Genomic DNA, 24,591 nt, shown 5'->3' on the forward strand with positions numbered 1-24,591 from the left:
TGCTTCATCAAGATGGTTTTTAGGAATAAATGAAGGAAAAATTGGGCGTTTTTGTGATTTGTAAGTAACTGCTTTGCTAGAGGTCAAATGATGACCTAATGGGATCAGTGTAGATTCTTTAAACACATACATGAGTTAAACTAAATACCAAGAAGATACTATTTTAAAAACCTAGCATGTCATTGTTCACTAAATAGACACTTGTAAGGAAAAAGTTTGTCCTCCACATTCCCACCAAACATCCTCCTATAATAAAGCATCATGGGAGCCACAAGAGGTTTCTGAAGGGCCCCTCCCAGCCGTTTCTTCAGACTGGGGCCTTTGTTTATCATCGTTACAACTAATTTATTCACTTTTTATTGTCACTGCCTTGCTTTGTGATTGGTCAGACGCGGTGAGAACCAGCATGGCATGAAATGAGTGGGAAAGTTGGCGTGAAGAAGTATTTAAAGGAGGAAAACCTTGGTGGTCAAAATCATAACCTGGAAGACCTGCTGGAGGCCCTGAGCCGACATCTGACTGAGCGACCGTCATGAGGGATCAGCGCACGGCGTAAGTTCATTTCCTGGACGTTTAGCTTGAGTTGATCTAGAACTAGAAAGTATTTTAGATTGCATTAAAGTGGAGATTTGATTTAAAAATGGGGAAGACTCTAGAAGAATCCCAAAGCAATAGCACATTTTGGAAGTCCGCTTTCAATACTCCTACCCATTCCTGTGATGAATTTTACAAATAAAACCCAAATGTCTAAAATGTAATCCTGTTTCTTTTCAGCTTGTGTAAGATGAGCCTTTTGGAAAGGAAGTGCACAAACAAAGCAGCTCAGCTCAGCTCTGCGTGGGGATGAGCAGTCGGGACGCCTGGGACAGGCTGTTCTCCTTCTGCTCCACTAAAACACTCCATTTTCTCAATCAGCTTCACCAGAGCCTCCAGGGAAGAAGCCACGAGGCTGATCCCTTCTTCCCCTGCTGTGGATGTGATGCCGGACAAACTGATGGATTATATACATATATTTAAAAAATTGTGATTTTGTTTGGAGTGTCTTGAAGATGCTTCACTCAGGGAGGAAAACATTTTTTTTAAATCTTTTCATTTAGGGTTATTCATCTTGGGTGTAAATTGTAATAAAACAAAAACCCGCTGTGACTTTCGTGGTTCACAAATGTGCATTCTTTGCCTTGTCAGACTTGTAAAGAAATGGATTGACGTGGAACGTCCTTGAATGTGGACCGCGTCATTCGGATTGTTTGAATTAAACTGAAAGCTAAATATTCCTCTGATTAAAAAGGTCATTTTTATTTCACAGGACGTTTCAAGACGTTTATTGTGTATGAGACAGTTCCGTCTTTGTACTCATTATGCAGCGTCAGCTTTAATCTGTTTAAGATGTTCTTGAGCAGCTAATTCTGAAAGGAAAGATTTTGATTTAATCCAAGTGAGCTCCAGATGCTTGACTTCATCATGCATGTTGAAGTGTGTCGCCCCCTAGAGGTAGAAGTAGACCTCGCCAGAGAAGTGACGTTGCGCACTATGAAGAAACTGACGTGATTTAAAATGAGTGGAAACACCAGTTAGTGAAGACTTTCACAAACTGGACGGTGGTAAAAATAGGAGTTGTAAATATATAAAATGTATTAATTTAAATAAATGTGATCTCATCAACGTCACTGAATATAATGATGGTTTGTCCACATCCGTAAATTATTTCAGACTATAAGTTAGAAGTAAATGAAGAATATTGCGAATAAATCATGAAGAACTTCAAATGATCTTTGTACAGCAATAAGCAGAATGAAACACCCAGAGCCTCAAATATTTATCACTCCTGGAATGTTTCTACATTTTGTCACAACTCCAAACTTTGATTTGTTTCAATTTGCAATTTGAGGGAGGAAAAAAAAAAAGTCTGTTCCACGTCACAATCCATTTCTTTACAAGTCTGACAAACGTGTCCGTCCTGACTCTATTCAGTTTTGCTGAATAGAGGGTCAGCGGTTTTCAAATCTGGCCGCAGATTCTCCCATCATTAGAGGCTGGACTTTGACTGGGCCGTTATGACATAAGTTGGTATTTGACAACACATGTTGTATGTGGATCAAAAAGTTTATTTTGGCCTCATTTGACTAGAGCGTCTCCTACCTTCTTCCAAATATGGTTGCTGACCTTAAAACAATGATTTTCTTCTGGTCGCTCTTGCTGAGTTCATGACCAACACTTGTCCAATCAGCAGTTCCCCCCACATGAGCAGTGGATCACTGGAGATCCTCCAGAGGTATCGTGTGTCTTCTGACAGAAAGTGAAAAAGTTTAAGGCTCATGAATATTTATGCAGTGCACTATATGTGATGAGATAGCTACATGTGCAAACAGCAGCCAAAACAGAAGAGGTTACCCTTGAATCAGACTGAAAGTATTACAGCTTTATTAATTATATGCTAAATTCAAAAAAAGCAGACATTCAGCAACAGTTTAAACATTGTAGCATTGGGAAAAGCAAATCAATGATGACCTGGGGAAAGTGTACACCATGCATTTAGATCTGAAGAACAACGACAGAGTTTTCTGTCATCTGAAAGTGAATGAGATGCTGAGATTTACTTCACATAAATTTCGGTTATCGTCGAGAGTGTAGTCGCTTAATTTGAAAGGCTAAATTTGAGAATGGAGAGTGGCCTTAGAAATGAAGGAAGCAAAACCAAACAACAGAATCATAAGAGGAAAGTGTTTAAAGCATGTAATGCAAGTCTGTTTTATTGTCATTTTAGACATTTCTGGCATCTCATTGCAACAGATGGAATCTTTCATGGACTTATTTCAAAAGGCAGAAAGTATATGGAAGAAATTAAATCAAAACTCTTTTTTTTTTTTTAAATCCCGTTTCGCTTCTGATGTTGATAAAACAAACCTAAGACATTTTATTCTCCTGACCGTCACTCAAATTTCCAGTTAGAATCCACATATACTTGCAGACTTAACAGCAGAGGGAAAATGACAGGCACTGCAATCGTGAGACTATGAAAGCACTCTGTCGATTTAAAAAAACCCCGACCACAAATCAACTCAAAGCAAAACAAACAAAAACAAAAAACGGAAAAGATAAAATCAAATGCCACTCGTCATATGAGCTGGGTCAAATCCCACAAGTATTTCGGTTCTTCTAACGTCGCACTGTAACGTTAGGGTTCAGGGGGGGAAGAGCTTCAGAGCCAAAAGCCAAATCACCCCAAAACAGAATTCACAAGTTCTTACTGTCAACCCAAAAGATCAACGTCTGAATGTGAAAATGCTGCTGACTTGCTCAGGAAAAAATACAACAAAAAGGAAGAGAAAAGACAGAAAAACTTTCAGCTTTCTGACAAGGAGAGCACACCAGAAAATTCACAACATTTCTAAAAAGGTCATTTTTAGTTGTGCTTGCTAAAAAAAAAAAAAAAAAAAAAAAAAAAAACAGGATCATGACTTTAAATGAAGACTTCAGCAGTTTCAATCAGTCCGGCAGAGTAAATTCTGTTTTAGCGCGTCGTTCCCCTTTCAACAGCGACGTCTTGGTGTTAGAGGTGTTTAATCTGTCTGCGTAGACTACACACAGGTTTTGCTTATTTTATTCTGAGATGTCATGTGTGTGCGGGAGTTAAGTGGGAAGCATGGTGTAGACCAACTGCATGTGTTCTTTGTGTCTCAGAGTGGAAACCTCTTAGTTTTTTCTTCTTTTTTTCTTCAAGTTGGTAGCTGTATCGATTATGTGTCGGGATTTTTGTCGGGGGGTTAGAGGGGTGTGTCTGGTGGTTGGTTCAGGGCAATGCGTTCAACACATCCTGCAGGAAGAGGTCTGGCTCTGGGATTTCAGAGAGGAGGCCTGGAAAAGAGACAAACGTTTGCAAATTGGAAACATTTGGGTGTTGACTACTTGGTCCAAATAATTTTGTAGTTCTAAAAATCAACCAGGAGTGCGTTTCCACTGACCTACAACATCGAAAAACTCAGACATGGACTCTGCAGGCATTAGCTCATCCTGGAAGGCCCTTAGCACCCGCTCAGAGGCCTCGTAGATGGGCATGTCGTTGTGACGGACATATTCTGCCAGCGAGAAGGACCAGCCCCCCTCTGTGTTGCTGGTAGGTACTTTCTGTTATCAACATAAGAGCACAAAAATATGATGGACACTGGCTCACATAGAAGTGAAGTCTTCTTGAATACTGCCGAATATGTTTGCTAAAAGATTATCTTGCTTTCTTTAACGGTTTGTACTCCTTTTGCATTTTGGGGGAAAAAGCAATGTATGACACACAAATCGAAATACAACAAAGTTTTACAAAGCTGGTCGATGTTTTAACAACTTTTACTGAAAGAAATAAGACAAAGTGAAGAAAACAAATCTTTAGGAGATGGCTGTTTTCAGCAGATTTTAAGACATTAGTGGACATTTACACTAAACATGTCGTAGACGAGATCCACCAAGCCCCAGAAGAGAAGAGGAGAGCGGTACACTGCATATTCCTTTGGTGTTTTATCTGTGACTCTGGAAATGAAACAAACAAAAGACAAAGAAGAGGATTAAGACAAGTGTGAAAAACTATCTGATATATAACTACAGTTACCTCACATCCAACACATGTGCAGTATGCTACTTACAACATAACATTTAAGACCATTATGGGTGGAATTAAGACCTGGACTGATACATGTCGTACTTGTTTGTGGAGACAGTAGAAACTTTGCGTGCATGTGCGGCGACCAGTAGTCTTCGAAGGAAATAAACCCGTGTGCTCCTCCACTGTTCAGGGGGCAATATGTGCATAGCCAGGATGGTGAAATAATGAGGTCCTTCGACCTCATAAGAGCTCTCCACCCATTTGTCGCTTGGCTGCTCCTGGAAACTCTGCAGATTCTTCTCCTCTCGGGATGTAGCCCTTGTACTGAACACACAGATTTTAAGGGACGCTTAAAATGAGACTCGCTGGTTCCAGCATGAAGCTGGCAGCAGAAATACTGAGGTGATGTCTGGTTGCGAGGTGCAAAACGTACGTGTTGAGAACGTAGAGCACTGTGTGGATGATGTAGGGGATGAGGTGGATGTTGCTCTCGCGGCCCCCGCCTCCTGTGTCCACGCTGAACGACTGTTCGGTGGCGAAGCGCAGAAACAGCAGTTTGGTGTCATGGATGTTGAGTTGGTACGTTGGCTCCCGCTGACCCGTGCACTCCTGAAGATATGTGTTGTGCCTGCGTGGTAGACACGGTCAGTCCAGAGCAATCAAGCTGTGATTCCATGAGAAACATCGAATCCCTCAATGTCAGACGGAGTCGGATATTACCTTGCTAAGCATGTGGCAAAGGCTGATTCTGGCACATGAGGCCCCCAGACAGGCAGCAGTCCGTTGCACTTGGTGTTGGCGTTCTGGAGAGCAGCGCTGTCCCACTCTTCTCTCCCACGAGCCAGCCTGATCGGAGGAACAGAATTAGGCGTTTGCGTAAATCAGAACGGCTGAGGCGTGAGAGCAGAGAAGGAGGTTACCTGACGGCGGCCAGGTGGCAGTCGTAGTGGACTATGTTAAAGTGGGACACGGTGCTGTAGCCCTGCTGCTTGCGAGGCTTGTTTTCAAATTCCTCCAAGGCCACACGCTTTGTGAAAGTGTAAATACCCAAAACTTTGGTTGGCTAATGAGAAAGAAAAAAGAGAAAATCTTAGTGAAAACTGTTATGTGTTAGTTGTATGTCATTATGTATGACATACAAATGATGAAAGTAAAGTCTTGTAACTTTCCAGCATCCTGTCTATTAAGATGCAGGACTCAATACATCTTCTCATAAATCTTTTAAAACCCAATGTATAGTTCTTAGCAGAGCAACTCGTGTGTGAATGTTTGTTTTCTCACATCATTATATATTTTATTGTGTTGCGTTTAGGACCTGCTGGATGTGTTGCTTACCTGGAACTTGTAACCCTCTCTGCAGATACAGCAGGTCAAACCTGGCTCCTCAATCAGCTCCTCCATTTGCTTCAGAAGTGAAGTCTTTGTGACAACCTGCCCCTTCTCGTTGGTCTGAACAGCAGACACAATGAGAGTTAACAAAACTACACTATTCACACAACATAAAGAGATTTGTTATCTGAGCCTACCGTCATGCCCAGCGTTCCCAGAGCCTTCTGCCTCATGGCCATGGCCATTCGCTTCTTCTCGGCTCGGGTTTCCCTGCGGGCCGCTTCGATCTTCAGGTTGACGTCGCGGTGTTCCCGCAGAGCCTCCAGAAGGTTCTCCGCCAAGGTCCCAATGCCTTCGTCACTGGATACCTGCTCCAGCTTGTGCAAGTTGGTTATTGAATCTGTTCCTATCAACACCTGGACGTTAAAAAAAAATAAAAAAGTACATTAATTTAAATTGGAAGGATTGAAATGGAAAAGTGTTATTTGTCAGTGAGTTACTGGAGATTTATTAGGTCTTGTGTACCTGTGTGGGTGGATGCTGCACAGCCAGGCCACGAAGCAGTCGGAGGATGAAGGGCAGCGCTGGTCTAGAGAGGAACTTCTTCCAGACATCTGCATCCAGACTGAGGAAACCAATAAAAATTTATTTGCAAAGATTTAGAATGATACTAAATAAAATCAGAATTAAAAATAAAAAGACCATCTCCAGATATTTGTAGCAGAAGGAGACCTACTTTTTGGCATTTGGGATATGTTTCTTCATGTAGTCCAGTGCACTCTGAGTGATTCCTTTCTGGAGAATGAGGTCTTTCAGCTGATGGCCATTGCTGTTGTTCTTGATTCCAGCTGCGATTTTGCAGAAGCAATCCAAAAACACTTTGTCTTCTGCACTGTGCTCCTCATCATACCTTAGAGAAATATTACGGAAGTCACATTTACAAAAGTCCCCTAAACAAGTGTGGTTCAAGCTTTTTTTTTTTTTTATTTCTGCATGTCTCCCAGTGAAAGTGGCACATTGCTCACTTGTCGAAGCTGCAGCACGGTTTGAAGCGTTCCACCAAAATCTTCATCTTCTCCAGTTCACCAAAGGAGAGGAAGGGGATGATCCGCAGCAGACCCTGCAGCACGCTGGGGTTCGAGCGAACAAAGGGAGTATTGATCTGGTCCAACAGCATGACAAGCTGGTCTTTGTCACCTGTGAGCAGAAGGTTACCCTGAAAAAAAGAATAATAATAATAAAAAAAAGTTTAGCATATAACTAATTGATGGTACAAATATTCATTATAAATTTTCTTCATGCAATATGAAAGTTGAAGAGAAATACTTGGACTCCAATAAATATGACATAATTTTGCAAGTTGGTTCAGACTCTATGCTAGTCATATTTTTGTTATTTACCGCAGCAGAAAATTCTTTAGGTGGAAGTAAATATGTTCTGCTAAAATCATAGAAAACTACAATGTAGTTTAGATTACTTATACAGTAACTATGAGAGAGTCCAACTTTATTGCACATTGAAGGATTTATGACTATTATACAATCCTAATACATAGAACACAAATAATTTGTTAAGTAAACATTTATATCTTACCTTGTCTTCTGAAATCTCTGCGTTGGCTTCATCAAGAATGATTTCCATAATGCTCAGAACTTGTTCGGCTATGGAGGCTCCACCGCTGTCCTTACTCTCCTGTTCTGCTACCAACGCCTACAAAAACATGAAAGAAATGACCATTCAAAATTATTCACAAACAGCCTTTGAAAACGCCAAACTAGATTAAATGATGATCTTATCAGATTATCTGCTGACGACATACCAGGTTTAGAGTTCCCAGCATGACGTTGAGTGTGTTCATTTCTGGTCTGACCAGTTGTTGCCGGTTGATCTTCACCTTCACGCAGTAACTGAACAACTTCAGCAACACCTGAGGAATCAAAAACACAAGGATCAACTCAGCTGCCAAAACAATCAAGATCAAAACTGAGTTGCCAAGTTTAACTTAACTAAAAATGATTTAAACAATCCCTGTTGTAATCAATTTTATTCATTTTGCAGTCTTATGCATCACTGCTTCAACTAAATGCTAAGCTAACAGGTTTGGCTTACAGTTAGCAGATGTCTTCCTTGTTTAAAGTCTTTGATCCCAGACAGCCGGTTGAGCATACACTCCAGTCCTCCACACTGAGCCATGACTCCTGCCATCTTGTACACTTCTTCGTCGTCCTCCTCTTCATCTGTAATCAAACGTTTCCCTTATTTGTGAACAATAAAGTGGACGTTCGACCTGTTCATACAGATTCATTTTCAAATTAAAGGTTGGATTTAAAAAGAAAATCTCAGGGCTACAAATAAATGTTCCTAGCATTCAAGATTAAATTATAAAACAAGAGTGCATGGGAACACGCTGTGTAAAGGACTTGTTGTTAAATAAAAATCTAACCTGTGGTTGAGTCCAGAGACTCTATGAACTCCTCAGTGGCGTCTCCGAGTAGACCTCTCATTCGATAAATGATTCTCATCGGCTCACCCTTTGGGGAAAACAAAACACCAGGGTTAAGGTATGAAATAATATTACTGGAATACTTCAGATCACAAACTTCACATAAAATCAAAAGTGCATGCTATTGAAAAATGGAGATTGTCTCACCTCATTGGTCGGGCACCACACCTTCTTATAGACCTCTGCCACTGAAAGATCTAAGCTGATGATTTTGTTGTTGACCAGAAGCTGTGAAAACCAGAGGAGTGCCAAAAGAAATTTACTTTAAACCTTCTGATAAATAGAAAAGTTTGATTAAAAAAATAAATAAATAAATTAATTAATTAAGAAACTTTACCTCCATGCCACTGTCGTCTTCAAGAAGCGCCACTAGGTCGCAGTCCTGGCAGATCTTGTTCTTGATGTCCCTCATCAGAGGGCCGATGCCCGGCTCGTTGCTGCTGTAAGGGTTTCCTGGCATGCGGCCCTGCAGGAAGTCTTCCTGTTGAGGATCTTTTTCCAGGGTCACGAAGAACTCTGTCACCTCGTTCTCCTCCTACACAGGAAACAGCAGATCAAAACACACCAACTTTACAATGTACTCAACTAGTAAGTTTTATACTTATAAAATTTATATTTTCTCACATTTTTCATGTCAAAAATAGCATTTTTTCTCTTAAGTTTGTCAGAGGTCTCATGCATAGTCAATTTTCAAAGTAAAAATAAAATATGTAAAATTCATGTGTAATTTATTGCAGATATTTCTAAAGGAGGTTTAAAAAACAAAATCTGCAAAACCACAAAGGGGAAAATAAAAAAAGTCTGATGGCCCGACTTGAGTGAGAAACTGAAGAATGAATGGTTTGGTTAAAGGATGGATACACAGATAGATGGACGGCTGAATGGACCAAGGGATGGATGGACATCTTAATGGAAAAATGGACAATCGGAAGGCCAGATACAACAATGCTACAGGGATTTAAGTCAGGATATGCTTATCCATACTTAAGGAGACTTGAAAAAACTGATCACACTCCAGATTTGATCTCAGGTTTATGGTAGTTGTATTTATGCTAATAAGCGAATGGTGACGTGAATTTACCGGGTAGATAATGCTGCACAGTCTCTCAAAAATGAACACAGGTGTTCTGTAATCATCCAGGTTGTACCGCTTTGCCGTCTCGATGCAAACTGCCATGAAGGCTTTGGTTTCAGACTCCGTACCTATCGGCAGAACAAGAAAACCATTTTTATTGTTCAGGACGTCAAAAAAACAGAGAAAAAGTATGCCTTACATGTGTTTTGGGGTCAGTCTTTTGAATAAAGGAGAACAATTTGATTAACTTAAAATTGTTAAATGTGTCAAATCCAAAGATTTTATGCTTAAAACACAAACAAAAATAAGTTTTGGTCTGTTGATGTCGAGTCTGAGCAGACCTGTCGTCATGTCCTCCAGCATCTCCAGCAGCATGTCCTGAGTTTCATCGATCAGCTTGGTGCGCTGCACCACCAGCTTCCTCAGACACAAGTAGCCATTCAGCACGGTGCCCACCAGCCGGCTTTTGAAGTGCCGCTTAATGGACTCCACCTCCACAAAAGAGGACAGGAGTCCTACAGTGCAATAAAACAGAAATTACTATGACAGCAAACTAATTGTACAGTGTGTTATAACACAAGATGAAGAGAAGCCCACCAGTTAGGCTCTTCAGAGCGTAGCCTTGTTGTAAGTCTGTGCTCAGAGTTGCCTCCTCCAGAGCCAGGAGGTTAGCTATTTCCTAAAGAAAATAAATGACAAAAATGGAGCATTAAATTAGAGATTCATAATGGATTTGCAAATATAAATATAAAATAATCAGTTTTCAAAACGGCAAAAATCTGAAATCTACAATGCACATTTTTTTTGTCCCATATAAACATAAAATACTTTTTTAGTTTTGGGTTACATATTATCAAGCAGCCTCACAGCAATTGAGAAAAGCAACTCTTGAAATGGTTTGAACTGTTATTTTCATTTTTCTATTATATGAATAATGTATTGCCTTGGTGATGAGGTTTCCAATGTAGGGCAGAACGCCGCGGGCGGCCAGGTAAACCTTCCAATGTGTTGGTTTGATCAGCTTCTGGTACAGGCCCAGATATTCTGCTGCGCACTCTCCAGCCACACTCAGCTCGTCCAGGTAACTGAAAAACACACAAGAGTACCTCAGAGTCACAACTTATCTTTCTCCGTAAGATTAAAGTTTGAATTAATTTATAAATTAAGACTAAAATTTGTCTGAAAAAAGTATTTTTGTGTCACTACTGCTTTAGTTGCACATAGCATTGTGCTTTTAGAGCATTTTTATTTTTTACTTTCATACTTTCAATTTTAACACGTTCTGTAACTCTGATGTATTAGTAAATTTTATATTTTCATTTGAAGCACATTAATTTCTATGTTTTGAAATGTTAGGTTCTAATTATGTTTTTTTTCCACACCTTTTAAAGTTTTTTTTACTTTTCATGTGTATTGAAACATGTTTTAACTGTCTCCTTGTTAATATATATTTAGTCACATATTTCTCTTGGTACATTCAATTCTATTAGTCATTATCTTCACTTTTCAACAAATTGGTAAACATAAAATACATATTGCACTGGTGTGGTGTAGGTTACAAACTGTCTCTCTTTAAAGAGCTTTGCATATTGACTGATATGAAAGTTAAGAGTTGCATGGTTTGTGTTTCATTTCCTACCTGGTCAGCAGATCCAGGACCTGCTGCTTGCGGCTGGGGATTGTGGTCAGGGCTTCCACGATAGTGCAAGCAGCCTGCCTTGCAGCCTGGGTGGCTGGTGTAAACAGAACCTGCAACAAGCAATAAATACACTTTGTGAACTAAATTCACTCTAGAAGACATTTTAGCTCACATTCACTACATGAATTATGCATTACCTGCCGTAACCAGTTGTTATGGCTCAGTTTGAGGAGACGAGGGAACAGGCCTTCGCCTTTCCTGGATCTCATGAACTGCTTCCACTTCCAGACATACTTCTCCTGCAGATACTGTTTTCTTAACTCTGCTTTCCCCTGTGGCTTTGACACAGCTTCCTGGCCTGAGTCAACGCAAACAAACCAAAGAGTAAAAGGTTCATCAAGCTAACTCATTATCAAAGTACTAAGTGTTTGTCCAGACAAAGTACTTACATCTTGCAGGGAGACACTTTTTCCAGGCATCATAAGATGCTTTAGGATCCTTTTTCAGCCAAAGTTGAGCTTGAGCATGAATTTCATTACTGTAGGGCCTGACTGTGGTCAGAGACTCAGTAGCAGCATCCTTTAATGAAGCAACAAGCATTAACACTGTAAAATGCATATCAAATACAAAGTGTAGATCAAAGAGTCAGTTTCAGACAGACATGAAAACAGTTTAAAAGTACAACATGAACCTCAGATGAAAAGTCGTATTACATTTGAGTTTTTTTAATTCCAGTAGTTTATTACGTATCCTACCAATAAACAGCTAACAGCTAAAATCCATAAAAGCTTTACAAAATTCTGAGGTTTGGTAATCTGCCAGAAAACTTCAATCTCTGCCTTTTTTTCAAGTCTTCCAAAAAACTTGCAGAGCTCGTCTCATTGACCATAACATCCCAATAGTACAGTCTTTTCCAGGTGTGAAAGTCAACCAACTCAGACTATTTTTTTTGACCAAAAAACCCCAAAGTGATGAAAACAAGACATTAAACAGTTTATATTTACCTTGTTCTTCTTGCTGGTTGGTGCAGGAGGCTTTATCAGCTTTTGCAGGATTCTCAGGCACATGAGAGTGATGTTCTCCACAACTACAGGTGTCTTTATATTAACAGACATCAGGAACAGGCTGAGAGCTAAAAAAAAAAATAAAAAAAAATTATCTACCATAGAGAGTTATAAAGACTATGAAAACCAGAAGGAGAAATCTCATCTCTGCAAAGAAAACTTACGAATCTTACAAAAAAATTCAAAGCAAAAAGCTGGAGGACTTTTTATATTGTGGCAAAATGAAAAGCTATACAAGTCAAAGCAAAGAATGAGATATTTCATTTCAATGACAAAAAAAATCAGGATAAACTTTCAGATGGATTAAAATAGTTCAGGATGAGAGCTCAGACTCACCACAACGCAATCGGAGCTCCCAGCATCCTCCTTCCTTGGAAATCGAGTCCGTTAGCAGAAGCATCTCATACTGCAAATTACTAACCTGATGAGAAAAAAAAACTATATTCAAGATCAATCTGCATAGCACTGACAAAGATTTAAACACCTTGACCTAGCAGCTAGAATGTCAAAAGATGTGTGGGACATCCTACCAGGTCAGGGTTGGCCCAGTGACCTTTGAGGGCAGCTGACACCTTAGCAATGATGAGGTCATTCATCTGCTGAGTGGCCTCTGGATGATCTCTGGAGCATGAATGTAACGATGTAGAAAGTGAATTAACCAAGTGTTTTGTGATATTTAAAAGTATGAGAACCGAGTAGAAGAATTTTATTTTAATGGTGATTCAGCAACAACAACAAAAAAACTTATTTAGCAGTTCTACTGAAATATGCCAGACAGAGAAACACACCTGGTAAGGAGACAGATCAGCTGACGCACTTCCTCCCTCATGGCTGCTGTGCCTCGCCGCAGGTTGTACTCAAACAACTCCCGGATAAGACCCTGGAGGACAAGGATCTGCCGGAGAGCCGGGTTCGTGGCCAGCGCACGGAGCAGCGTGATGCAGTGGCCCGTGACAGCCGAGGCACAGCCGTAGCACTTGGTGGAGGACGTGTGGCCGCAGCCCAGCACAGACAGGGCGCGGTACTGACTGGCGGTGAAGGTGGGCTGGTGGCTGCTGCTGCTCCGCGACGACTTGGTGGCGGCCTCTCTCTGCTGCAGGTCGTATTCCAGGAGCTCTTTTCGAGATGCCAGCACTTTCTGTAAGGAAAACGTAAGGGATACCATTATGTGGAGGAATAAAACACTGGATTTGTTTTGTTTTCAGTGGGACATCGACAGTTTTTCTTCCTGACCTGTATGATCTTAGAGAGCTCATCGAACGACGTCTTGCAGTCTCCACTGTACTCCTGAGCCAGCTGCTGAATGTACCGGTTCACATTAGCAGAGGACGCACCGAGTCCTGCACCTGCTCCAGTGTCATCCTGCAACGTGAAGAACATGATGACTTCAAACTGTACATACCTGAAATAGATGCTTAATCACAGCATCATTACAATGAATCTACATGTGCAATTGTAAATAGCGAAAATATTTAGAGATTGTTCCCTATTTTTTGTGCAAACAGGAGCCCAGCAAAAGTATTCCATTCTTTTCCTCATTTTGTCACATTACAACTGCAACAGATTATGGTAAAGTGGCTGGAGCTAAATTCGGGGACTTCTGGAAGAAAACCTGTTGGCACCTGCAGAGGTCAGAGACTGGGGGCAGAGATTAACGTTCCACTAGGACAAAATTACTAAATGGTTTAGGTCAAACCATGTTTAGTTGAAGTTTATACTTAAATCCAATTTAGATTCTGTTGCAAGATTTAAAAATAAAGACATCCAATCTAACCGAGTTTGAGCTATTATACAAAACAACAGCCAGTCACACCCCAGTACTACTTACTATTAATCACATAAAATTCCACTGCAATATATTGAATTTGTTGTGGGACCATAAACTGTTAAACAGTGAATAATAACAGGGGTTCACTGTAATCCATTATGCATCTTGTGCTTTACCTGAGGTTTCTCTGGCGCTGCCTCATTGACTTTAGACAGCAGGCTTTCTAACTGAGGCCTGTGGCCCATCAGCTGGTGGTAGACTCGGTCCGCTTTGTCCAGCAGGGTGTTGATGTTGGTTACAGCCTGAAAACACAAATACAGTTCAGAAAGTTTTCACAAAAGCAAAAACATAAAATTCATTTGGAGAAAGAAACATTTCAGCTACTGAAACAGATTCTTGCCTTTTTCCTGTCCTCTTCGTTCTCTATGGGATCCACTGCACAGCATGGTTTAGCATATAGCATGAAGTCAAATCGGGCATATTTGCAGAAACCACACGCATTGCACAAGAAAGGGTCTTTTTCATCGTAGTTTATGGACCTGAAGACAAATAATGAACACTTAAGATTACAACTTGAGGCGCCTGGAGAAGATCATCCAGCTGTAGGAGAAAAGCGCTGACCTGCACTTGTGGCACTGGTACACATTTTCACCGCAGTTGCCGCACACTCCAGGGTTGGCGGGCACGGAAGCACTGCAGCGTGGACACTGCAGGGTCTCGGTGGAGGCTTGGTAGTTCTCGTAAAAATCGGAAAACTCGATCATCAGGTTGGAGGCGACGATGGGCAAGGGGAGGTCGATCTTCACCTCAGTTTGTCCAGGAGTCAGCTGAACTTTCTTTGCTTTGTGCCAGCGTGCCGGCCTAAAGAAAACAAGAAAGGTCAAGATTACAACTAAGTACCATTAGATATTTAGGAAGATAATATGAAGTAGTGGGTGTTCCCTAAAGCATACTTATTCTTCAGCTCCACAATAGCCTGGACAGTCCTGTTGTTGTAGTAGAGATTGATGGTGCGGACCATTTTGGTGCGTTTCAGATCACCGATCTTCACTGTTACTTTGCTGATGGTGTGGCTGCCAATTAGCTTCACAACCTGCTGTGTGGTGGTGTAGCGGGTGTCCACTTTGATAGATGATAGCTTGATATTCTAGAGTCAAAAGAAAAGAAAACATTTCAAAGAACTTTCATGTAGATTTCTTTTGTTCCTCATTAACTTTAGATTTAGTTATACTGGCGTGAATGAGCTTGCCAAAAGTGCTATAATAAGCTAAAAATTTAACTCATCTGCACTAGAGAAGTTGAACCCCTGGACAATTCATAGAAGTTTTTTTAGAGTATAAAAACGGGTAATGGATAGAAATGAGTCACATCAGAATAAATACTATTCTGTGAGTTTTTCACTTACTGAGAAGGGAACTTCTGGGTTGTTGCACACCAAGCAGGGGTCACTCTCAAGATAAAAGCCATCAAACTCCACTAAACCAGAGAGAGTGCTTCAAGACAAAACCACACATATTCTGATTTAAAGATATGTATAAATGCTTAAGTTGGTACAGAGATATTATTGCATGTTCATACTTATAAATGTTGGAGTTGGGGTGATTTGTCAGGATGTGGTTCTGTGCTCTCAGGATTTCCACAGCTTTCTGGGAATATTCTTTCAGCTTGTATATAAAAGAAACAGCAGATTAAGAAAGACTTTTAATTTTGAATCACTGACAGCACAGCTGTGGGCTTGTAATGCTGCTATTTGTCAGACTCAGAAAATATAAACACACCAGATACCTAAAAAAGTATTTAAAACCTAACCTTTTTCTCCGTTTGAGGAGTTTTGAGAGAGAAATATCCTAGTAGGTCAACAAACTGAGCAGCTTTGCGACCATATGCAGGAAGCTCTGGCCAGATGGCCCAAGTCAATTCGAGCAGCAGCTCCTGCTGAGATTTACTGGAGTTCCTGTGCAAAAATGTACATGAGCCAAATGCAAAAATTGCATAGTTTTTCACTCAATTTCTAAATAAAAAGTTTCAACACTACCTGTAGATATGCAACGCCAAGCAGTGGGCTTGCCAGCGAACAGCAGATGAGTTTGATTCGAGGAGGAAGCAGCGCAAGAACTGGATCAGAGTCTCTTTGTCTGCAAATTTATTCAGCTGACTGACCAGAGCCATGCACAGCTGATCTTCCTGGCTGCTGACGCCATCGCCTGTGATCAGGAGGGAGAGATTTAACCATCAGATTCTGCTGATTATATGCTTAAAAAAACAAGAGCACTGGAGATTTTGGACACAGGAAAAATTACTACATCTTACTCTCTTTGTCTTTTTCCTTGTCTTCCTTCTTGCTTTTCTTGCTGGAAGATTTGCCTTGAGAGGACTGGGAAGCTCCTCCCTGACCAGAACTGCCAGAGCCGCTTCCGGAGAAAGAGGAGGAGCCGGAGGAGGAGGAAGCAGCCAGCACCTTGCTGCCACACAGGGCACAGGACAGGAGCTGAAGCAGAACTGGAGAAACGCCCTCATCCACCAGGAAGCTGACCTGGAGCAGAAAGTACAACACGGCTGGACGGCAAAGAGCATGAAGGGAAAGATCAGAAACACAAACGATGTTAAAAGCATTGGCTTCAAAATGTTTGTTTCCACTGATGAAATATTTAAATCAACTCACAGTCATCCTTCATGCAAAACTTCTGCCAGTTAATTGTCCTTTGTGTAGCAATTTCAGCACATGCTTTGAGATGCTCCATCTGCAAAAATAAAATGAAAATAATTACTTACAAAACTAACTTGAGTTAAACCCTGAAGGATATAGCATATTGGGAAAAGAGGACACTAACCAGATTGATGAGCGTGTCATACTGTAGAGCTGAGCCAGATGTTGCGGTGACTATTCCAGCCCGAAGGAAGATGCCCTGCTCTTCCAGGAGCTTTTTGATGCTGCGGACGTGCGAGTCGAGCGTGTGCAGATCGCGCAGCTGCCGGTATTTCTCCTTGGAGCCACAGATGAACAGCAACAATTTTCTAACTTGCCTCCTGACGAATGGTGTCTGTTGGATCATCAGATACTGAGATTACAGAAGAGAGAGATCAGGATTATTTGTTGTGAAGACGGAACAAAAAAGAAATCCCCAAAAAAAGCTTATGAAAGCTCACTTCTGACAGATAGTAGAACCAAGAATGGTCAAAAACAGGAGGTGGGATCCGAGGGTTCGTGTCAGCAATCTTCTTTATCTGATATGGCAGCCGGAGCACCATCTCAGTCAGTAACTGGGAGTAGGCTTCAAACACGTCAGCGGCATGTCCCTGGTAGCAGAAATCACAACTCATCAAATGCCACAATCAAAGGAAGTGATGCAGGATAAACACAGCTAACGTTTGCTGCTGTGATGATACCTTAACATATTGGCGAAGGAAAAATGGGCTCATGTCAGGGGGCGAGGAGGCTGTGTGAGGGCGAAGGAGCTGACTGGTGGAAGTGGGTTCCTCTTCACCCTGTTGATTTTTCCAGAACTCCAGGAGAGACTTGAGCACGTGGAGACAGTAGTCAATGGCGCCCAGGCTCAGCAAGGCTGTCGCTGTTGCATTGGAAATCAGGGAGGACGACTAAAACCGAAACAAAAGGAAAAATTCACCAATTCGATCACACAGCACAACTCAGTTATGCTCAAGTTTTCTCAAACGGATACAGATTTATTCTCAAACATATGAAGCTGCATCCAAAAGACATCGAACCTCTGAGGAGGATTTGGACCCAGACTTGGTTCGTGACATGAAGACACTCAGCAGCCTCATGATGACCAGGTGGACTTCGTTGATTGTACTTCTTTCATTCTTTTTGGACACATCCTGCAGAGGAATGATACTGATTAAGTAAACCTATTTACATTTATGTTCCAAAAAAACAAAAGTTATAATTTTGAAGAGATCCTCCATTCCAACCAAGAATGTTGTAATACCTTTGTTGCGTCAGCAGGTGGTGATAACTACATTAACTACATAAAATTTCAAAAGAACATCCTGAGCATGCTATTCCTCTAAGTCATATAACACATTCAGTTTACATTTGCAGTTTAAACTGTTCCTGGTTTGCTATAGTGTTTAGCACAAAAAACAAGCGCTGGCATGCAAAAAGTCAAACTCCTTTGCAATTGTGCTAATCTTCTCTGTCTTTCCAGTTCACACAGATGCATCATAGGCAGAGGTTGCTTTTTTTACGTCTCTACTCTGGAGGGAAAAAAAACAAAAAAAAACTTGAAAACATTTTCTACAGGCTTTATTTTACAAGGCTCTGTGTGCACGCAAGATCAAAATGACAGAGAATGTACTCCTGCTAATTACCCATCTGAGACTCTATGTTGTTACCTTCTTGTGTATTCCAAGCTCAGCGATGAGCTGAGACAACAGGTCATCTAAAGCACCCTTATCCTTTTCATCCTCCCCATCAAGGTCCGATGTCAGCATTAGGATAACTTGCATATACGGGATGGCTTGAACCCCACCAACATTATGGAGCTGAGAAAGATGCTGCAGCAGGCGTTCCAGCAGCATCAGACGAACCATGTGCAACCTAATGAGGAAAAAAAACAAACAAAAAAATCACAAAAGAGAATTTAATATGAGGTTTTACTGCTTTCTGCATCATAAACTCTCCCTGACCAAACTTACTTTCTGTTTGGTCAAGGAGTAACTTTAGCTGTTCAAAGTTACTTCACACCCTAAACACCATAAAACCCACATAAGCCAAAATTCACAGTACTAGCCTGTTGCTTGTGTGGATGTCTCCCTCAGTCTCTGCTTCTCCCTCTGAGCCTTCGCCTTCATGCTGTGCTGTTGTGGTGCTGATGGCTCCAGTGCTGGAGCTCACACTGCCAGGACCCACAGGGTGGCCCTCCACCGTTGTGTCCCCGTATGCACTGCTGCGTCCGGACACTGTGCACAAGCATGTGGGGAGGGGAAAAAAACATGACAATGCAAGCTAAAAACACAACAAACCACAAGGAAAAAGCTCCATGAATCAAGGAAATACTTATTTTAAGGGACTTAATTACATGGTCTCGCAGATTGCATTTTCTCAACTTTAAAATGTAGTGCAGAAACATGGAGAGAAAGGAGCAGTAACTTATTCAAGTGTTCATTAAAGATAAGACAGGTGATCAGAGGACAAAAAGAAAATAATGAAAAAACTTACAAGTCTTGTACGTACCGACTGTACTTGAGCAGAATGTGTTTGAATGGATTTTCTACAACTAATTTAAGGCATGCGTGATTGTGCTCTCACTAAATTAGACTGGCCTAATTTATTCAAGTAACCCACCACTGTGCTCCCCCGCTACAGAGTCGATAGCAGAACCCCCACTCTCTGAGCCCACACTGCCTCCGTGCTCAGCTGGGGAGGTCCGCAGCGTAGAGCCGTCAGTAGCAGCTGTGCTGCCCTCATCATCTGATGCCGGGGCTGAAATCATAGCAATAGCTGTAACAGTAAATACACCGCGGTCATCTGGCCAGGATACATGATCTTTGTTTTCACTTGTTTACTAACAAGCAAAAGACACAATCAATGTTCTTTTCTACACATATTACATGCAACATGATGTGAAGATACAATGTCAGAGTGACACAAAATCGTGGTAAAATAAAAGATGAAAAACCAGAGATTTAATTAAAATTAAAAAAAATAAAAAAAACTACAAATATGTTGAGATTTGAAATTACATATCTAACAAAAAATACATTCACAGTGCTTAAACTGTGAAAATGCTGGAATAAAAACAGAGTAAAAGCGTTTTCTGCTTTTTCTCCAGTTCTGGTGGAAAGGTCTTCTTACCTGATGCCGTTGTGTCTGAAAGGGTTCCAGCATCCAGTGAGGATGAGCTCGGAGCCTGGCCCGACAGGCCCAGGCTCTGTAGGCCCAGAGCACTGCTGTTACTGCCTGAAAATGCCAAAAAGTACATTTAGGTGCTAAAACACAACAATAAAAGAGAGTTTAATGACAATATAAAAGGACAATTATATTTAGTGCTATGTGTGTTTTCTGTGAACAGCTTCAAGACGTTGCCCTAAAAACACATGTTCACTGGAAAAACACAAAATCTTACCAAATATGTGTCAATCGAATATATAATGCAAATATCTGAAAACAAGACTTGACTAGCTTACAAGTAACTTTTCAGCAAGATATAGGAGTTTGCCTTTAGTCAATAATTCCTTAATATTAAAAAAGTACTGGAAAATTATTTCACTTATAACATGGAAAAAACGTCTTGTTATAAGTAAAATAATCTGTCAGTGAAACTAGAACTTTATATTAAGGAATTGTTGACTTAAAACAAGCTCCTGTGTATATATGTTGCTGGAAAGGTTACTTGCATCTTAGCTGTCTTATTTCAAGTGCAACAAGATATTTGCACTAGAAAGTAGACCAAATATACTAGATGAGAGCTTGTGTTTTTGCAGTGCTTATGTTTCAGCTTTCTAAAAAAAAAAAAAATCTACTGAAAATTACCTTGTTGGTCCTGCTGGAGGCTGAGCGCAATGGCAAGCTCTACCATAGTTTCATCGTCAGCGTCAGGAGGGATGTCGAGCATCGGAGGGTATCCCTCAGCTCCGGCCAGCAGAGCCTCCAGAGGAGAAGGATTTCCATTGTTAACATTTTCTGCTGTTTCCAGGACCATTGACTCAGACTGGGAGGAGAGCCACAAAAAGGTGTTACTGCGTAACAAACAGGTTTTAACTATATATGATAATATAGAGTCTGTAGAAACGCGTAGATATCAACCTGCAATGCAAAACTCGGTTGAAAATTTGGAAGAAAAACCCAAAAACAAATGTTACGGTAAAGTTATTCACATTAAGTCAAACATTTTTTTTTACAAATTAAAAAAGGGAGCAAAGTGATTCAAAGATCAGATAATTTTTGTCATCCTGTTTAATCTCACCACCATCTCAAAGTCTCCATGATCCACTTCGTTCTGCTCCTGGCTCTCCTGTTGACCTTCTTCTCCTCCAGTCATCACAGACGACTGCATCTTGTCATCCGGATCATCGTCATCGTCATCATCCTTGTCTCCTGACAGAGTATGAATCAGGAAGCTTTAGAAAACAAGCTACACCATTCTCTTCACACTCGATAGTAAAGAGGGGAAGTTATATTTTACACCTACGGATAATCAAAAGGACTTTGTTTTTATCTCTGGCTAGCTTACCAATAGGTGTGTTAGAGCGTGGGGGCGATGGGAGTGTCACATGACGCCGTTTGTTTCTTGGCCGCAGCACTCTGATCAGAGCCTGCTTACAGGAAAAGCTCACAGCAGTGTCCTAATGAGAGTTTTCCAAAAATAAACAATTACTTCATGACTTTGTATTGCTCTTACAAGCGATTAATACAACAGCTTGTGTCTTAAGCACATGATTAAAAATAAGCCCATTGAGTTAAATAAAACGAAAGTGAGTATTAGGATGACCGACTGTATGTGATACATAATGGCAACATATTGTGCTACTTACCGGACACAGTAACATCTGCATGTAGATTTTGGAAGCTACATTGATGTAATCCAGTTCACATGTGCAGTACGCATGTATGATGTCGATCAAGGCATTAACTGTTGCTTCCACGTGTGTCAGGCCTTACAAGGAATAAGGAAGACGTAAACAACACACACTAATATCAGAAGTCGCAATAAGGCCAACAGATGCTCTGCACCAACAAAGAATTTTGTTCTTCCTTTCAGGATGCTTAATGTTATTGAAGCTTGTTCTAAAACACTTTTCCTTGTGTTGTTTCAGAGAAACATTCTCACTGGTCAGAAAAAAATACAATGATAAATGCTGCATTTGAAATGGATCTATAAGGAGAGGAACTCTACACTAGAGCTCTTGTGAAGTATGAAATTTCCAGGTCAGGAAGAACTTCTTTTGTTTTTGCCACTTCAAGTAAAATAATAAATGTATCTGATCTTGCAGAGCAGGTATAAGCATAAAGTATAAAGTAGCAACTTAAATATTAAACGAATACCATGCGACTTGTGCCGTTAACAGACATAATGCATCTGAAGAGTGGTGTTTTTATGGTTTACACTTACCAGGGAGGCAAGCGGGTGCAAGAAATGCATTCTTTGGTTTCTGGGAATGGAGTTTCCAGAAGTTATTCATAAGCTGAGAGATGAAGTTACAGCTTTCACCATCCATGTTCTTCTGTCCATCCTCTGTCGAGTCTAATTTACAAACAGGAATTTGTCTTAAAACTTGCATTTATAGTAAGGCTGGTATCTCAAAGTTTGTTCGAACCAACTTGGAAAGTACTGTTGCCTAGTCTTAGAAAGCAGCTTTTGATTATCAAAAAAAGCTTCTTACCGGAGTCATGGTGCAATGACTTGCTTTCTGTGAAATGCACCAAGTTGTTGGGTCTCATGATTGCAATAGAGCGTGCAGTGATCACGAGCCTCTGGAAAACATCTGGGTCAAGTTCTTTTCCTTCACGGCTGCAACTGTTCAAACACTGCACAGCGTTACTCAGCAAGGATTGGTCCTGGTGTGACAAGGGACACAACACAGTGCAGAGTTAATCATAGCATTGGTAAATATTTATTTCACAAAAATGGCATAAGACTCTGAAAATATTTTCAAATGACTTAGGAAAAATACAGCAGGTCACTGCTGTTCCGCAAAAACATGTTTCATCATCGTTTCCTCCTCACCTTATGGTTGTGGTAAGCAGTACGGCTGGTGTGCAGACTCGCCAGAAGACCCTTGGTCTGCTGCTGGACACCCGATGGAGTCGGCATGGACAGAAGCAAAGTGGCCAGCTCCAGAGCAGCAACCTTGTTTTTCTCCTGGAGAATTAAAAAAATTTAATTTACCACTTTGAAAAAACAAGAGTTAAAGTAGCTTGTCAATACATTGAAAATATACATGTATTATTTTTCATCTTTACCTTTTCATTGGATGAACCGACTGCAAAACAGTTTTCTAAAGCTTCAAGTGAGCTGACCACCAATCTGAAATGGAAATGGACAATTATTTCTGCTTCTCCTTTAACCAGTTATTTAAAAAAAAACAAGAAAAAATTTATTTTTACTCAATAGCAATCTTTCCTAATCTAAATGCCAAACAACACAAAATGTGGGAATAAATTCAGAAAAAAAAAAAAAGACAAAATTTGGTGCAAGCGTGAGGATGTTGCATGACATGTTTGCAGTCTCAGGCATGGACACACAACGTGGCACACGTGCACAAACAAAACAAAATAAAAAAAAACATACAATCAAGCAGAGAAAGGGCAGTTACTAACCGGTCCAAGGTTGATAAGGACTCAGTTTCAGAACTTTTTATTGTATTTTTTGGGAGCAAAAGAAAAAGAACAAAATCAAGAGTGAGGATTGCAGAAAAACAAGTGTAATTAATGATTCAGCTGAACAAAAGAGAGGCATGCGAGAAAGGATGATCACAAGAGCCATGCAGTATTGAGAACCCTTCTGTCCAAATAGAAGCTTGTACTTTTATCATATTTCACTTAAGCACTAATCACGACAGCAAGTAAGAAGGGGCAAAAAAATAAATCAATACGATGAATGTTTTATTGTGATTTACATGAAACCAAGAAAATAAACATTATTCTGAAAGATTTGTAAATTTAAAAAAAAAATAATCAATGTAAAAAACCCCAAAGGGATCAACAATCTATATTTAACAAATGCACTGCTGCTGTGAGAATCATCTTTGATTCCAAAAGCAATTAGAAAGGTTGAGGTTTTTTTTTTAAACACACTGATTTTAAACTTGACAGTATTTAGAAGAGTAAAATTGATGGAAGCAAACAGTGGAAGGCCTCGTACCTCTCCAGCACAGTGCCACTGGTTGTGGTTGGGGTGGCGATGTCGCCATCGGAGCTGCCACTGCCTTGGTTGAGGCTGGGGCTGCACACATTATTGACTGATCCCGAGAAATCTTCTGGTGGTTCCTCGGGCCAGCCGAACTGCTCCTTGGTTTTACCGTAGATTTTTACAGAGTCGAGCATGGTGACTCCTGCTGGATCCACGGAAGCTCCAACTAGTAAACAAACAAACAAATAAATAAATAAAACCTGCATGAGACAACTACTTACTGAAAACAGCTCAAACTAGAAAGCTGTATTCTCTATACTTAGCAAATAAGCAGGCCTGTCACAATAAACAACAAATCAATTAATCGCACAATAAATTAAAACTATCAACCTCATTTTAATTTATTTATCATTTCTTCTGGCCTTTTTTTCTTTTTGCTGATGACACTGAATGAATAAAGGCTCAACTCCAGTGCTCTCCACTGACCCTCCATTCCTCATTTCCTTAGTGTAATGCCCAGCGCACACTACACGATCTTGGAGCTGTCTGCTGATTGTCGGCCCATTTTCAAAAGCTGAGAGACCACACATTAGCCAAAAGAAATCTTGGGTATAATGGTTTGATCGGGTTCGATCGTGCCGTATGGTGTCCAACAATGGGCACAATGATCTACTGTAACACACCACACAGTACAGGATGATCGGTTACGAAATTGCAAGCGACAGTCTTAGAATGACCAACGTCCTAAGACTCTTAGGACGTTGGGAGAAAATCGAGGCAAAAAATCATGCAAAAAACTATTGCATC

General features: G+C 40.6%; 1 protein-coding gene across 8 annotated transcripts in view; it reads right to left on the bottom strand.

Moving 5' to 3' along the window:
• Window positions 1–2,398: 2,398 nt before the first annotated feature.
• ubr4 (ubiquitin protein ligase E3 component n-recognin 4) overlaps window positions 2,399–24,591 on the bottom strand; it is a 48,100-nt gene continuing 25,907 nt past the window's right edge. For 5 of the 8 annotated variants that reach the window (XM_055049683.1, XM_055049680.1, XM_055049678.1 and 2 more), the window contains 58 exons: window positions 23,797–24,010; window positions 23,253–23,285; window positions 22,896–22,959; window positions 22,660–22,794; window positions 22,316–22,490; window positions 22,045–22,176; window positions 21,467–21,588; window positions 21,166–21,277; window positions 20,899–21,029; window positions 20,466–20,643; window positions 19,788–19,892; window positions 19,278–19,415; window positions 18,724–18,892; window positions 18,326–18,530; window positions 17,696–17,809; window positions 17,357–17,566; window positions 17,117–17,266; window positions 16,801–17,028; window positions 16,632–16,710; window positions 16,280–16,525; window positions 16,005–16,173; window positions 15,779–15,923; window positions 15,548–15,633; window positions 15,375–15,462; window positions 14,923–15,116; window positions 14,591–14,830; window positions 14,370–14,508; window positions 14,146–14,271; window positions 13,435–13,563; window positions 12,990–13,339; window positions 12,732–12,822; window positions 12,538–12,622; window positions 12,142–12,269; window positions 11,587–11,716; window positions 11,335–11,495; window positions 11,138–11,247; window positions 10,442–10,583; window positions 10,096–10,177; window positions 9,840–10,013; window positions 9,505–9,626; window positions 8,761–8,958; window positions 8,571–8,651; window positions 8,364–8,451; window positions 8,030–8,157; window positions 7,740–7,847; window positions 7,514–7,630; window positions 6,946–7,136; window positions 6,657–6,830; window positions 6,446–6,545; window positions 6,118–6,336; window positions 5,927–6,040; window positions 5,512–5,654; window positions 5,312–5,437; window positions 5,025–5,219; window positions 4,691–4,915; window positions 4,428–4,518; window positions 3,963–4,125; window positions 2,399–3,855 (listed from right to left, as the gene is read on the bottom strand). In XM_055049683.1, the coding sequence (XP_054905658.1) occupies window positions 3,791–3,855; window positions 3,963–4,125; window positions 4,428–4,518; window positions 4,691–4,915; window positions 5,025–5,219; window positions 5,312–5,437; window positions 5,512–5,654; window positions 5,927–6,040; window positions 6,118–6,336; window positions 6,446–6,545; window positions 6,657–6,830; window positions 6,946–7,136; window positions 7,514–7,630; window positions 7,740–7,847; window positions 8,030–8,157; window positions 8,364–8,451; window positions 8,571–8,651; window positions 8,761–8,958; window positions 9,505–9,626; window positions 9,840–10,013; window positions 10,096–10,177; window positions 10,442–10,583; window positions 11,138–11,247; window positions 11,335–11,495; window positions 11,587–11,716; window positions 12,142–12,269; window positions 12,538–12,622; window positions 12,732–12,822; window positions 12,990–13,339; window positions 13,435–13,563; window positions 14,146–14,271; window positions 14,370–14,508; window positions 14,591–14,830; window positions 14,923–15,116; window positions 15,375–15,462; window positions 15,548–15,633; window positions 15,779–15,923; window positions 16,005–16,173; window positions 16,280–16,525; window positions 16,632–16,710; window positions 16,801–17,028; window positions 17,117–17,266; window positions 17,357–17,566; window positions 17,696–17,809; window positions 18,326–18,530; window positions 18,724–18,892; window positions 19,278–19,415; window positions 19,788–19,892; window positions 20,466–20,643; window positions 20,899–21,029; window positions 21,166–21,277; window positions 21,467–21,588; window positions 22,045–22,176; window positions 22,316–22,490; window positions 22,660–22,794; window positions 22,896–22,959; window positions 23,253–23,285; window positions 23,797–24,010 (8,357 nt within the window). In that variant the 3' untranslated portion in view covers window positions 2,399–3,790. The remainder of the gene's footprint in view (window positions 3,856–3,962; window positions 4,126–4,427; window positions 4,519–4,690; window positions 4,916–5,024; window positions 5,220–5,311; window positions 5,438–5,511; window positions 5,655–5,926; window positions 6,041–6,117; window positions 6,337–6,445; window positions 6,546–6,656; window positions 6,831–6,945; window positions 7,137–7,513; window positions 7,631–7,739; window positions 7,848–8,029; window positions 8,158–8,363; window positions 8,452–8,570; window positions 8,652–8,760; window positions 8,959–9,504; window positions 9,627–9,839; window positions 10,014–10,095; window positions 10,178–10,441; window positions 10,584–11,137; window positions 11,248–11,334; window positions 11,496–11,586; window positions 11,717–12,141; window positions 12,270–12,537; window positions 12,623–12,731; window positions 12,823–12,989; window positions 13,340–13,434; window positions 13,564–14,145; window positions 14,272–14,369; window positions 14,509–14,590; window positions 14,831–14,922; window positions 15,117–15,374; window positions 15,463–15,547; window positions 15,634–15,778; window positions 15,924–16,004; window positions 16,174–16,279; window positions 16,526–16,631; window positions 16,711–16,800; window positions 17,029–17,116; window positions 17,267–17,356; window positions 17,567–17,695; window positions 17,810–18,325; window positions 18,531–18,723; window positions 18,893–19,277; window positions 19,416–19,787; window positions 19,893–20,465; window positions 20,644–20,898; window positions 21,030–21,165; window positions 21,278–21,466; window positions 21,589–22,044; window positions 22,177–22,315; window positions 22,491–22,659; window positions 22,795–22,895; window positions 22,960–23,252; window positions 23,286–23,796; window positions 24,011–24,591) is intronic. The other 3 variants (XM_055049684.1, XM_055049679.1, XM_055049682.1) reach the window with 2 other exon arrangements.

This window comes from Poeciliopsis prolifica, unplaced genomic scaffold, assembly GCF_027474105.1.
Source record: "Poeciliopsis prolifica strain line A6 unplaced genomic scaffold, Auburn_PproV2 SCAFFOLD029, whole genome shotgun sequence".
In the NCBI taxonomy this organism is placed as follows: Eukaryota; Metazoa; Chordata; class Actinopteri; order Cyprinodontiformes; family Poeciliidae; genus Poeciliopsis; species Poeciliopsis prolifica.